General features: G+C 40.3%; 1 protein-coding gene across 3 annotated transcripts in view; it reads left to right on the plus strand.

Annotated features, from left to right (window-relative positions):
• NOTCH2 (notch receptor 2) overlaps positions 1 to 14297 on the plus strand; it is a 178061-nt gene that overhangs the window by 119426 nt on the left and 44338 nt on the right. For all 3 annotated transcript variants that reach the window (XM_030869221.2, XM_070045204.1, XM_070045200.1), the window contains 5 exons: positions 145 to 258; positions 1066 to 1179; positions 2867 to 3100; positions 7021 to 7131; positions 13929 to 14121. In XM_030869221.2, the coding sequence (XP_030725081.2) occupies positions 145 to 258; positions 1066 to 1179; positions 2867 to 3100; positions 7021 to 7131; positions 13929 to 14121 (766 nt within the window). The remainder of the gene's footprint in view (positions 1 to 144; positions 259 to 1065; positions 1180 to 2866; positions 3101 to 7020; positions 7132 to 13928; positions 14122 to 14297) is intronic.

A 14297-nucleotide genomic window follows, 5' to 3' on the forward strand; every position in this document is an offset into this window, starting at 1 on the left:
TCCAATCATAGCAGAGTCCTCTTTTCCCTCTGCAGAAATGTTCATACTCATAGAGGATATAGTCATCTTTGCAACTTTGTGCTTTCTTGGCTAGAACATGCCTTTGTCTTTTTCTAAGCCACTTGTGTGGTCCATTTTGTCCAGGTTTCAAAGGTGTGCATTGTGAATTGGAGATAAATGAATGTCAGAGCAACCCTTGCGTGAACAATGGACAGTGTGTGGATAAAGTCAATCGCTTCCAGTGTCTGTGTCCGCCTGGTAAATGCCCACCACCTGCCCCCGTTTTCTTTGAAAGCATAAAGCTGGCTGACCACAGGGACGGGAGGAGGGAGAGAACGTGTGTGGGCTGTACATGAGGAAGTCATTAAAGTGAGTGCTTCAGGATAGGAGTGTGTGTGTACAGAAATGGGGGATTTGTTTCAGCCAGTGTATCTTCCAAATCCTTTGTGGCCAGAAGTCCAAGTCTATTCTGAATGACCCATGACCTCTCTGTCTGTGTGTACATTTGGGAAAGTTCATACCTCACGGAAGCCTTAGTTCTAGGTTATTCAGGATTTTATTTTTTCCTGTGGGTCATATTCTTGAAACCTTTCTGTGAGATGATTATTTTTAGACATTTCACCCATGGGTACAGAAACAGCACAAGGCGATTCTTTGCAGAGAATGCTGTGTCTCTCCTTTGGCTCCCCAAAGCTGTTGTTGAAGACGTGCTAAATTTTCTGCCAGAGTCTATAGCCTCTCTTGTTTCTTTAGAGAGGAGGTCCCAGTTCTTCTGAAGCTACATTCACTTGTTAGGGGGCTCTGCCTATAACCATTCAGTCCCTACTTTAACTAGAAGTGAACTCTGTGGTGGGAAGAAAAAGGTAGAGAGACACACAGGTACCTCTGATGCCCTGAGCCTAACCCAGTTATCCTAGTTACCTGTTGGGTAGAATAATTCTACATTTGCTGACCCATGGGTATAAACCCTGCCAATAGCAACCCAGTTCTCTTTGGGCATCATTCTCATAGTAAGGAAGGCATAGGATAACCCTTTGACTTGTGTCATCGCTGTACCCTTTTCAGGTTTCACTGGGCCAGTTTGCCAGATCGATATTGACGACTGTTCCAGTACTCCATGTCTGAATGGGGCAAAGTGTATAGATCACCCAAATGGTTATGAATGCCAGTGCGCCACAGGTAAGAATTTTTCACTTCTTATTCCCCTGGTAGGTCTGCCTGAACAAAACAGGAGACCATCCTCTTCTAGCTGCCCTGCCAGGCCAGTCCACTAACATGGGCTGCTCTGGGTTTAGAAAGAGCTTCTTCCAAGCCTCTTTCTTGCTGCTCTCTCACTGTTTCCTCTACAACACCTGCGTCCTTCACCACAATCGTGGCCTGGCCTGGACATTTCCATTTGGTGCCCCTGTCTTTCTTGGGCAGATTTTGGCAACGGTAAGTTTCCAGCTGGCTTGACCTACTCCTTTGGAAAAGGGAAGAGTTCCAGGTGAAAGCTATTTTTCACTGGGGCTTCTCAGCAGGAGACCTGTCTCTGTGTTTCTTGAGGCAAGTGATCGAACAAAGGCCCAGAAATCTGTGGGCAGTGGTGTGCAAGTGCAGAGGTTTTCTGCATAAAAGATGACTGATGCTTTGAGAGTTGGATGTGTATTTGAACGGGGGAGGGAGCCCTGTCTGGGAAAGTTTGGGTCCTCTTTCCTGACTTCTGCTACTAGGGTCAAAAAGAATGTTTACAAATATTCTACATTTCTGATCTGTGGTGACATTTCTAATTTGGGAGTAGATTTGAATAAGCCAAATGTCCCTTATTACACATTTGCTTCTGCACAGACCATCATTGTGTAGAAAAGGACTAGAAATTAGTAGCAAACATGAATTCCCAGTTTCTTTTTTCATCTGACTGTTTAAGAAAGGAGTTATGAATATAATTCAAGATATTTTTTCTTCTTTTAGAAGATGGAGTCTTAAAGGATTTTAAGCATCATGTGCATGATTTTTTTTTGTGATCACAGAAAAGCAAACTAAGTCATAACAATAAACACAGAGAATTACTATTTCAGTAGTATTGGAACATTACCACTTGTTAGGCCTACTTAGAGAGGGCCCTGTCAGATGGTCCACTTAATTTTCTTCTCTTTTCACAAACGTTTGTTTCTGGTTGGAGAGGTTTCAGGTTTTGTCTTCCTCTGGCCAGATTATGCTTGTGGAGAATAACCTTCACTGGAGAGAATTTACAAAGCTTGAACTCATGTTTAAACGGGAGGAGAGCCCTCCTAGAGTCTTTTAAAAGGATTTAATGTTGAATAAAGGAACTTTTATTTGTCCCTTTTCTTTTAACTGTCATAACTTGTTCATTCATTTTATTTAACAAGTATTTATTAAAAGATTACTGTATATGCATAGATCCCTGGGAGGTTGAGAGGAACAGAGAAAAGTTCTCTGTCCTCTCAGGTCAGAATTGGGAAGATAAGGTACATGAAACCATTAATATAGTACCTGTATATGCAGTTGGGTTTGGGAGGAAAGGAATATAGAGGTAAATATATTAAGGAAAAATATTGAGAGCTATTCCCCACTGAAGTCCAATATTAAATGAAGATGCAGTTAAAGCGTCTCTGCAATGAAATTATTATTTAGAAAAAGCTATTTGAATTCTACAAATTTGACTTGAAAAACTTTATTTTAAGCAAAACTCTCTAGGCTTGCCTTATAAATCAATGCAGATAGTCAGTTCCAACTGCTCATTTCCTGCAGTATGAATTGTTTAAGACTTGGGATGTGTAGGATAAGTGGATGCCGGCTACATTTATGTTCAGGTATGCAACGTCTGCCTTGGTTTTTAAGCATCTTTGGTACAATTTCTTCCAAGGATTCACTGGTGTGTTGTGTGAGGAGAACATTGACAACTGTGACCCCGATCCTTGCCACCATGGCCAGTGTCAGGATGGGATTGATTCCTACACCTGCGTCTGCAATCCAGGGTACATGGGCGCCATCTGCAGCGACCAGATAGATGAATGTTACAGCAGCCCTTGCTTGAATGAGGGTCGCTGCATCGACCTGGTAAATGGTTACCAGTGCAACTGCCAGCCAGGCACATCAGGTAAGCCCACGCCGTATTTCCTTTGGAGTTTTCACTGTTTTTCAGAAACAATTTATGCAGATGTCTCAGACATTCTTGGCATATGCGTAGATACCTAAAAAAGAGTCTTGATTCTGAGAAGCTCAGCCAGAGCCATGGCCAGAAGTGTCTCAGAGGCAGATGGCTCTCGCCAGTAGAGGAATGAGAGACAATAGCTTTGCAAAGCTGATGGCTTTATGTATGTGCTTTTCATTAAAAGGAGGCACACCACTTCAAAAAATTGAAATTATTATTTAAAATTGAAAGCCATCTTGCCTTTGTGGCTTGATTTGATCGTCTTTGTTTCTTTAACCTCCACCTCAATCAGATTAATGAAGTTGGTCCTCCCTCCCTGCCTCCAGTTCTTCCAATAGTTTTTCCTCTGTTTCAGAGTCCAGTATTTTTTTTTTTTTTGCGGTACGCGGGCCTCTCACTGCCGCGGCCTCTCCCGTTGCGGAGCACAGGCTCCAGACGCGCAGGCCCAGCGGCCAGGGCTCACGGGCCCAGCCACTTTGCGGCACGTGGGATCTTCCCGGGCCGGGGCACAAACCCGCGTCCCCTGCATCGGCAGGCGGACTCTCAACCACTGCGCCACCAGGGAAGCCCAGAGTCCAGTATTTTTAATGTGACACTTTTCTCCTGGTATTTTTCTCTGGTGGGCCTTGGCCATCTGGGGGGCGGGGAATCTAAAGGAGAGGAGAGACTTTGCAACACGTTCCATTGTCAGTTAGAATGCAGAGCTGCCATTTCCCATCCCAAGTTCCTTGCTGTTTCCTGACTCCAGTTGAATGACTGTTCGTTAGTCGTGAGGGCATGCTGCTCCTTGCTGGGGAAATGTTGAATTGTTTTCTCAGGCAGCAGCATTTCACAGGTTTCAGTAGATCCTGTTTTATTTATTCGAGGAATAATTATGGTCACAACTGTGGTTAATGGACAGAGAAGTTCCGTGCCTCCGATCAAAGGAAAATGTATTAGTGGAAGATTAACTAGTGTGTGCCTTTGTTAGAAGGGAACCTGCCAATACGAGGAGTGATTTATTGAGAACTCATTTTCCATTTAAGGAAAATGGCCTATGTAGGGGGCAGAGGTGGGGGAGGAGGTTAGCTGCCCTCATTTCATCTTGTTATTTCCAAATCCATTTCTTCAAACTTGTCAAAGGCCTGGTCTTCATCCAGGAACCCGTACATGCCAAGTTTGAAAACAAAGTCCTTTTTGAGTTGCTCAAGCATACGAGAAACATCCCATGCCTTCCCAGTTGAAAATGCCTTCCCCCTCCCCACGTTTAGATAACTCAGTAAAAGAGCTGAATAGATCTTTGTGAAACCTTCCAAAAGCAATTTGCTTCCGGGCTGGTCCCCTGACATGAGAAATTGCAGTACGGAAAGAAATTTGAGAGATTTACAAGCGATTGAATGGATGCCTTTAGAATGGTGGGGCTGTTTTAGGCTTTGCTGTTGTTCCCGTTACAACAAATGTACTGGACACCTGGGTGAGTGGTGGGCTGGCAAGCACTTTGTTTTCTCCGGGATTATATAATAATGCCAGGTTGGGTCAGGTGTGTTCCCTGGGGAGGAGAGAGAAGTCAAGGTGAAAGTAGCTGTCAGTGAGAAAGGCAAGCAGTGAATAACAGTGGTGTGCAGGCAGCATAGAGAGGGAAGGCCCTGGTTCTCTCAGAAAACGGCCAGATCCATTCCTGTGGCTGTTTGGAGTATTAAAGCAAAGAGATGCAGGCAACATAAAGAGATCTTGGCCTGTAATGGGTGGAGAAAGACCTGGCATGTACCAGGAGCCTGGGTGAAAGGATTCATTCAATCCATCATTATGAATAGACTCTCGAGTTCTAGAATAAGAATCCACAACCCATTCATAATATAGTCTGAGTTGGTAGGTTGGAGTTTGGATGCGTGTGTGGATAGAGGGATGCTTTACAACTTGCTGGTTATAATTGTGGTTTCTCACTCAGTAAGTACTTAAAGTGCAATACACTACCCAGAATCACTTTTGATGCTTTTGATACCTGTGATCTTCAGTGAGTTTTTTTGGGTTTCAAGTCACAGAAACCACCTTGACTAGCTAAAAGAATCATCAACAAACAAGCAAACAACAACTACAAAACAGACAAGCAGAAAGAATTTTGTGAAAGCACACAGAAGTATCTTCCAGATGCCAAGTGAGAATTGAACAATGTGGCTTTGGGGGGATGAGCAGGAAGTAAGGGCCACATGCAGACCATAGGTCACACAGTTCATGTTCCAATGTCTCAGTGAGATAATCTCATTGGCCCAGCTTGAGCTGGGTGTCTCTTCCTGCTAGAATGAAACATGGATTTGGGGGCAGAGTCACATTGGACCTCCATGGCTGTTTGGGGCCTGCCTTGGTCCATTGCGAGTAAACGGGGGTTGTCAAACAAGGGCTAGACACATCTCCTAAAGGTATCCATTTGTAATCAAAGAATATTGAAGCCTTGCCTCATCTGTGGCCAGTAGGGCAGTATAGCCTCATCAATCACGGAATGACCAGTATGGTATGGTGAAGTGTATGGAATCCAGAGAGCTGGGTTCGCGTCCTAACTGTGCTGACGCAATTGTGCAAGTTCATGATAAAATGGGTGTAACACAGCTTGATTTGCCAGTGGAGTGAGGAGAATAAAGTTATGGAATGTAGGAGGCAGAGTACTTGGCTCATGATAATGGCTCAACAGATTGTTAATATAGTAATTATTATCAATAAATATTAATATAAAGTGTGAGTGAATAAAAACTATGGCATTTTGTTGTGGAAGTTTCGTTTATTAGTTTATATCCTAACTATCAGGCTTTATTTTTAGACTTTTTAAACTACCAAGATATTCTTCTACTATGATACCCAACCACATCACTAAATTCATGTTAAATAAATAATGAAATGTCATGAGTAGTTTTAGAGAATAATGGTAACAATAATGATTGGTGTATCTCTACCATTTAGTTACCCATATCTACAATTAAACCTTCCTAAATAGAGCCAAACTCTACCATTCATCTGAGGAACAGACCAGGAGGAAGGCGGCATACCCCAGAACGAAGTTACCAGACTCTTTATCCTGAACTTTAGCCCATCATAGGGACAGTCAGTATCAAGCTTGTAGTAGTAGATACAAGTTCCAAAATTCTAATTTTCATGTGAAAGCTTAAATTTTATCTTTGGAGCACAGTACTGTCACAGTTGTTTTCCTTGAAATGGCAGGTTTATTTCTCTCACTTAATGTTTGCTACATACTTAAGTCTGAATAGCCCTGGTTTGTCCGTCAGTTGTTCTTTCAATTAAAATGGGATTCTTTGAACAAAGCAACTGTTTCAGTTCAGTACTCAAACAATCACACAACTGCTTTTCCTGGAGACAGCTCTGAAGGTTGGCATGCCACAGAATTGCTTTATGTATATTTTCCATTTCATCACACAGAACAGTAGAGGTATACTCAAGGGTCAAGGTATAATCAAATTATAAAGTTAAGAATTTTGACAGCTTGACCAAAGTCATTCTTAAGTGAAGCTATCTTTTTGTTTTGTGTTAACCGAGTACATGGAGGTGAAGAATAAAAAGACCACTAGTACAATTTGGTGCCACTGCCTTGATTCCTGTTAAGATGCCGGCAGTCCTTCCCCCATTGCTTTTGCATCATTAGTGCAAATTCCAACACAATGAAAACAACGAATAGTGGCTTAGTATGGTTAATATAATCATTTTGACCTCGTGATGCCCCGATGGGGCCTGGAGGACTGCACTTTGAGAACTGCTCCTTTCCTGCATCCAGGGTTGGCTGGATACTCTTTAGATTCCTTAACACCTAGCACCACAAGCAGAGATCATTGGTATTTTCTGTGCTGATATTGCGTGGCTTCTCTTTGCTTTCATCTCTGCAGGTGTTAACTGTGAGATCAATTTTGATGACTGTGCAAGTAGCCCTTGTGTCCATGGGGTCTGCATGGATGGCGTTAATCGTTACAGCTGCGTCTGCTCGCCAGGATTCACAGGTAACGCTCCTTTTTGTTGGGTGCCTCCTCCTTCAGCCCCATCACTTTGGGAAAAGGGCATCTAAAGAAAAAGTACTTTTCAAATATTTCCTATTTCTTTGTCTCTTGGAAAGTTAGAAGTTTGATTCTGTGCTTCTCTGGCCCAGTTTTCTACTTACAGGGCTTCCCTAAACTGTAACATGAAACTTTTCATTAGTTCGGGTTTTTAGGCCATGTGTTTATAACTACCTGAAAAGAATTTCTTTTCAGACTTGAATTATATAGCTTTCAAAGCCACCCTTATTTTTCTGCACTTAGTAGTGAATACCTTCTGTAAAGGCATGGCCAAGGTAAAATTCTATGAAAACACTAAATGCTTTCTTCTGACTACTTCCTCTTATGGGGGATTGTTGGGTAAGGCCAAAACTTGGGAGGATCAAACTATTTTTGGCTAGCACAGAGAGGTTTTTTTTCTCTCTAGGAGGAAGAAGGTAAGTGACTAAGATAAAATTGGTTATAATTCTTCCTAAATTATAAGCAGCTAGAACATTTATACACACACCATGTGTGCACACACACAAACTCACATGCATCTTCTCTTTGACCTCTTTTGTTGCTAATAAGATTACCCTCCTGATGAAAACGTGCTAGAGGTTACTGAGCCTCTACTGAAGGCTTTTACTGACACATCCGTTTGTTAATGGCACCATCAGAGAGCATATAATGTGCCTGTCGCATTCTCTCTAGACAGTGCCACATAGAAGCAGGCACTTACATAATGATGTTACCATTTAATAAATACCATGTGTTCATTTGCAACCAATGTGAGAAACTTCCCATGGAGTTCTTTAAACTATGATGTCAAAAGGCCATCAGAGCCAAGTGAAGAGATACCTCTTGCTTGCCAGAAACTTACCCCTCTCTGTACTTCACAAGCCTTTGCACTGCTTGGTGTGATTGTGGACATGAGAGAGGAATGCTTATGGCCCACATGGGTCACCGTAATATCTGCTCAGTGGAAGATAACTCAGAAGACAGGTGTGATGAAACCTCTTATATCTAGTGCCCAGCACTGCTGGTATAGCCAGACGTACTTCTGTGTTCTGAAACGTGTTACTCCAACATTAAGTGACAGCCAACTGAATACACAAAAATTCCTGCTAGGTAGAATGACATATGCATTTTTCAAGGCCTTATTTTGAGCTAGGCATTAAATTAAGTGCCTAACCTCATTGAATTGCCACTGCTATTATTATTTCTGCAGTATTGATGAGAAACCCAGAGCTCAAGAGAGCTTAAGTAACAGTACTAGTGCACTGCGGCCAGCATTCCACCCCAGGGGGTCCTACTCTAGAGTCCATACTCATTCCCACTTCACTGGACAGCCTAAGTAGGTCCCTGCTGTGGTTTCTTTTTACATATGTAAGCCTCAGACTCATCTTAAATTTTTTGGAAATGTCAGTGAATCATATGTTCTCTCTTTTTAACATTTAGCAAATCAGGAAGGTCAAAGAGGGAGGACATAGGCTAAAAATATTCTAAAATAAACTTAAGGTGTAGCATGAAACTGCATAACCAAGAAATGGAATGTTTTGGTTACTGGGTGGTACCCTGTTCTTGGAACAGTTTTCTACAGCTGTTTTTCCTATTTGTTTTTTTAAGTCAGTTGCTGAAAATATCAGAGACAACTGTGATATATACTCATGACTTGTAAATATGAGGTGCCTTTGTTATATACATGACTTGTAAATATGAGTCTTGCCTTTGTTTTATTTTAATACTACTATTTTTTAATTACAATTTTAATAACAGCTTGAGCAGATTTAAGGGAGGTTTTTTTTTTCTAAGACTAAATTCTCTGTTCTCTGCAGACCTCTTTATACCAAATGATTCAACAGGAAAAGTAAGAAATCATGTGGTACTTCTATAGAATACTTCCCAGTTTTATAAACTACTTTTCAGTTTCACCTTGATGTCCATTATTTTGCTGATTTCTTATAACAGTCCATGAAAGTACATAGGTTGGATATGAAACCAAAAGCACAGGTAACAAAAACTAAAATAAACAAGTGGGACTACATTAAGCTAATGAACTTCTGCACAGCAAAGGAAACAATAAGTTGAAAAGGCAACTTACAGAGTGGGAGAAAATATATGCAAACAATATATCTGATAAGGGGTTAATATCCAAAATGTACAAAGAACTCATACAACTCAATAGTAAAGAAGCAATAATCCAATTAAAAATTGGGCAAATAACAAGAAAAAGAATTCTGTAACTATGTATGGTGACAGATGTTAACTAGACTAATTGTGATGATCATTTTTCAATATATGCAAATATAAAATCATTATGTTGTACACCTGAAACTAATATAATGTTCTATGTCAATTATACCTCAATTAAAAATGAAAACACATTAGTCAGGAGTAGCTATACCCAGTTTTGGAAAATATTATTGGAAAATACCCAGTAATTTCCAGATAGAGGATATTGGCAATGTTCACTCTAATTCTCAGAGTTACATGATTTAGCCACAGACTGATTGTATTTTTAACTTGTAAATCATGATTTGTATTTTGAAATCCAGTATCATCTGAAACAGGTGAGGTTCTGAAAGCTTTACAATCTACCAAACCCTAGTGTTTTTCAAATAGCATTTGAAAGGCTAATCATGAGTAGCTACCAATAGAGCTAATCCTCATTACAATGTCATTATACAACTATATAAAATCACCAAAATACAATTTAAAAAATAGATACGAGGTTTACAGTCTTGTCTCTCTCTAAATCTCTTACAGTATTTTCTAATCAGGAGTAAGGTGTATAAATGTTTATAAATTACAAATTTATAAATGTTGAACATGCAAGTTGCTTTTGGTTCTCCAGCCCGTAGTCAAGCGAATAATGGCATATCCTGAACAGGCACGCTGCTAAGCACAAGGGGAGTGAGGAGCACTGAGTGTGGCAAAGGTGGTAGAAAATGAGATCATGCCTTTAAAAAGATTTAGAGTGTGATCCGGAACCCAGACTGCATTCATCAGAAACATTCAAAAAATGTATAAATGATGAAGGAAAACAAATGTTTAGCATCAGGGGGAAGAAAGGGGAAAGGACCTTCTGTTTCCAAAGAAGACAAACAGATGGCCAACAGGTACATGAAAAGATGCTCAACATCACTAATCATCAGGGAAATGAAAAAACCATAGTGAGATAATCACCTCACACCTGAAAGAATGGCTGTTCTCAAAAAGATAAGAGAGAACAAGTGTTGGCAAGGATGTGGAAAAAAGGGAATTCTTATACACTGTTGATGGAAATGTAAAATGGTACAGTTATTATGGAAAAACAATATGGCAGTTATCAAAAAATTAAAAATTGAATTATCCTATGATCCAGGAATCCCACACTTGAGTATATATCTGAAGGAACTTATTTCGAAGCGGTATCTGCACACTCGTGTTCATAGCAACATTATTCACAGTAGCCAAGATAGCGAAACAACTTAAGTGTAAATCAATGGATGAACGGATAAAGAAGATATGTTGTGTATATACAATGCGATATCATTCAGCCGTGAGAGAGAAGGAAATCCTGACATTTGCGACATGAATGGAATTTGAGGACATTATGTTAAGTGAGATAAGTCAGACAGAGAAAGACAAATACTATATGATATCTCTTATGTGCAGAATATAAAAAAGCCAAACTCATAAAACCAGAGAGTAGAATGGTGTTTACCGGGGTCTGGACTGTGGGGTAGGGGATTGGGGAGATATTGTTTAAGGGTACAAATTTGCAACTAGATAAATAAGTTATAGAGATAGAATGCATAGCATAGTGATTATAGTCAACAGTACTGCATTATAAACTTCAAAATTGCTAAGAGAGTAGATATTAATTGTTTTCACCCCAAAAAGAAATGATAGTTATGTGAAGTGATAGAGGTGTTAGCTAACTCTGTGGTGGTAATCATACTGCAATATATAAAATATATCAAACTAGCACATTGTATACCTTAAACTTACACAATGTTATATGTCAGTTATGTCTTAATTTAAAAATTAACAAAACAAAAAAAGCAGATAGGGAAGTTTTATTATTCTCATTTAACAAATAAGGCAACTGAAAGATAGAGCTTGATGTGTCCATGGTCTTAGCTAGTGAGTCACACTGCTAGGACTGTGAGTTCCCAGAAGGCAGGGACCTCCCTAATTATCTTTTTAGCCAGCATTTTGTAAAACAGTGTCTAGCACAGAGGGAACACTTAGAAAATGTTGCTGAATGAATGACCAGAATCACACATGGAACTTCTGACATCCAACACCAGACTCTCGAGTCTGGACTATACCGTGCTTTCATTCATTAAATACTAATTTTTTGGGCACCTACCTACAAGATAAGAAACATTGGTTAATTTCTCATTCAGTAGTTACTGAGCCCAGCAAGGCACATAGCCTTGTGCTGGATGTTTCTGATGCTGGGGTTTCTAACGCTACTTTAAGCGTGGGACCTTGCTAGTGAAGCAGCTGTCAGTCCATCAAGTAGACTGCACAAAGAGGCACTCAACCCTCTCAGCTAAAGATGACTTGAAAATTGATTCTGCAAAGAGCTTTTAAAAGCAAATGAAGGAAATGTGAGAGGAGTGGCTTCTGAGAAGATTCTTCCCAAAAAAAGGACAGAAAATGAAAAGGCTTTTTCCTCTCATTCTCCACTGGATTGCAGGCTGAGGATAGTGCTACAGTTGAAGAGTTCTGGCTCTTATCTTGGTGCCAGTGGCAAACACCAAAAAAAAAAATCAGAGGTTGAAGCTAAGAAAGTAGTATTTTAAAATAAGTTATTAATAAAACACTTAAGAGGAAAATAGCAACTACTACCAGATTATGGGTTTTTACCTCAAGAACCACCAATAATGGTTTAGAGAGCAGTGGAGGGTGAAAAAATGTTAATACCCGTACTTTAAAGGGGTGTGTATCTATTTCATTTGGAATTTCCTGTTCTAAATGCAGGGTTGCTCTTTCTTAAATGAAAATGCCTGTTTTTATCTAAATCAGAAAATTGGCTTCTTAGAAATTTATAAATTCCTTCCTAGCAGTTGCTTGTTGCCACTCATTTACAGAATTATGGGTTATTTTAAAATTTTATATCATTTTGGAATATACAGTTAAATCATTTATTCAAAACTTAACAAAGCAAAACTCTTACGTAACTGGCATACATTATTCCACTTAAAGAAATAAATGTGAAGGTTATAGCAGGCATCTTTTCAAAGTGCAGTCTTGGATATGTTTTAGAGGAAGAACATATTCAGTTCAGCTTCATATATTCTGAACATTTACATTATTATTTGATGGTAAACTACTAATAATTGTCTACATCAGAGTTTCTCAAAATGTAGTATTTGAATCACTTACATTATTTATTTATTTATTCTTTATTTTTTTTAACATCTTTATTGGGGTATAATTGCTTTACAATGGTGTGTTAGTTTCTGCTTTATAACGAAGTGAATCAGCTATACATATACATATATCCCCATATCTCTTCCCTCTTGCGTCTCCCTCCCTCCCACCCTCCCTATCCCATCCCTCTAGGCGGTCACAAAGCACCGAGCTGATCTCCCTGTGCTATGTGGCTGCTTCCCACTAGCTATCTACCTTACATTTGGTAGTATATATATGTCCATGCCTCTCTCTCGCTTTGTCACAGCTCACCCTTCCCCCTCCCCATATCCTCAAGTCCATTCTCTAGTAGGTCTGTGTCTTTATTCCCGTCTTACCCCTAGGTGCTTCATGACATTTTTTTTTCTTAAATTCCATATATATGTGTTAGCATACGGTATTTGTCTTTCTGTTTTACCTACATTATTTAAAATGTGGTTTTGGGGCTTCCCTGGTGGCACAGTGGTTGAGAGTCCGCCTGCCGATGCAGGGGACACGGGTTTGTGCCCCGGTCCGGGAAGATCCCACATGCCGCGGAGCGGCTGGGCCCGTGAGCCATGGCCGCTGAGCCTGCGCATCCGGAGCCTGTTGCTCCGCAACGGGAGAGGCCACAACAGTGAGAGGCCTGCATACCGCAAAAAAAAATAAAAATAAAATGTGGTTTTGGGGCTCTAAGGATCTCCTTTTAAAACAAGTACTTTTAGCAACTCTTTTTGCACATTAAAGTTTGAGAACCACTGGTCTAGATTGAGAGACCCTGGATGGTTTTCTCAGTGATCAGAGAACAATAAAATTATGCTTAGAATACTCTTCTTCCTGCGGCAGAAGATGGATTAATACAACTCTAAAAGTGAAAGTAAAATAGCTTTTCTTTTCAATCAGTTTAATCATTAAATTAATAGTCTACTCACGAAACATTCCTGTTGAGATTTACCATATATGGAAATGTAAGAGATTGACTAACTGAAAAAAATGAATGCAGTAAACCAGCTGAAAGCAGTGATAAGGAAAGCTTCTTGGAGAGTACTCCAAACAGCAACAAGAAGAGCAGCCAGCTTTGGTAACATTTGATGTTCTCTTTTTGAATCCTTGTAAAGTTTCCCCATCTCTAAGATGGAGTGAAGAAATACATGTCAAAACACTACAACACTGTTCCAGCATTTTGTTAACTTTATTATCAAAGCACAGTGCCCTTTGCCCCTTCCTTGCATGGCACTAAGGGCCGTTGGATGTCTTATTCCTTAAGTCTTGACATGCGGTGCCCAAGGCATCTTATAGCCTATGAAGATGAAGGTATCAACACAATAGATCTCATAGTTCTGTGTCTATTCCCTAAGCATTTTGTATTTGACAAAAACTGTCTCCCTTCTCTACAGGGCAGAGATGTAACATTGACATTGATGAGTGTGCCTCCAATCCCTGTCGCAAGGGTGCGACATGTATCAACGATGTGAACGGTTTCCGCTGTATATGCCCTGAGGGGCCCCATCATCCCAGCTGCTACTCACAGGTGAACGAGTGCCTGAGCAATCCTTGTGTCCACGGAAACTGTACTGGGGGCCTCAGTGGGTGAGTAGCTGTCATGTATTAATAGTTTCTTATTGACTTGTGTCAAGCCAGTTGAGTTTTAGTATTGGCCATACCCTGTAGAAGTCAGTCAGGACTTGAGCTGAGACCTCGCTGAAGATTTCGGTAGTCTGCGGCATAGTCTACCAAATCGCCACTTCTTCTCTACCTTCTGTGAC

This window comes from Globicephala melas, chromosome 1 (assembly GCF_963455315.2).
Source record: "Globicephala melas chromosome 1, mGloMel1.2, whole genome shotgun sequence".
Classification (NCBI taxonomy): domain Eukaryota; kingdom Metazoa; phylum Chordata; class Mammalia; order Artiodactyla; family Delphinidae; genus Globicephala; species Globicephala melas.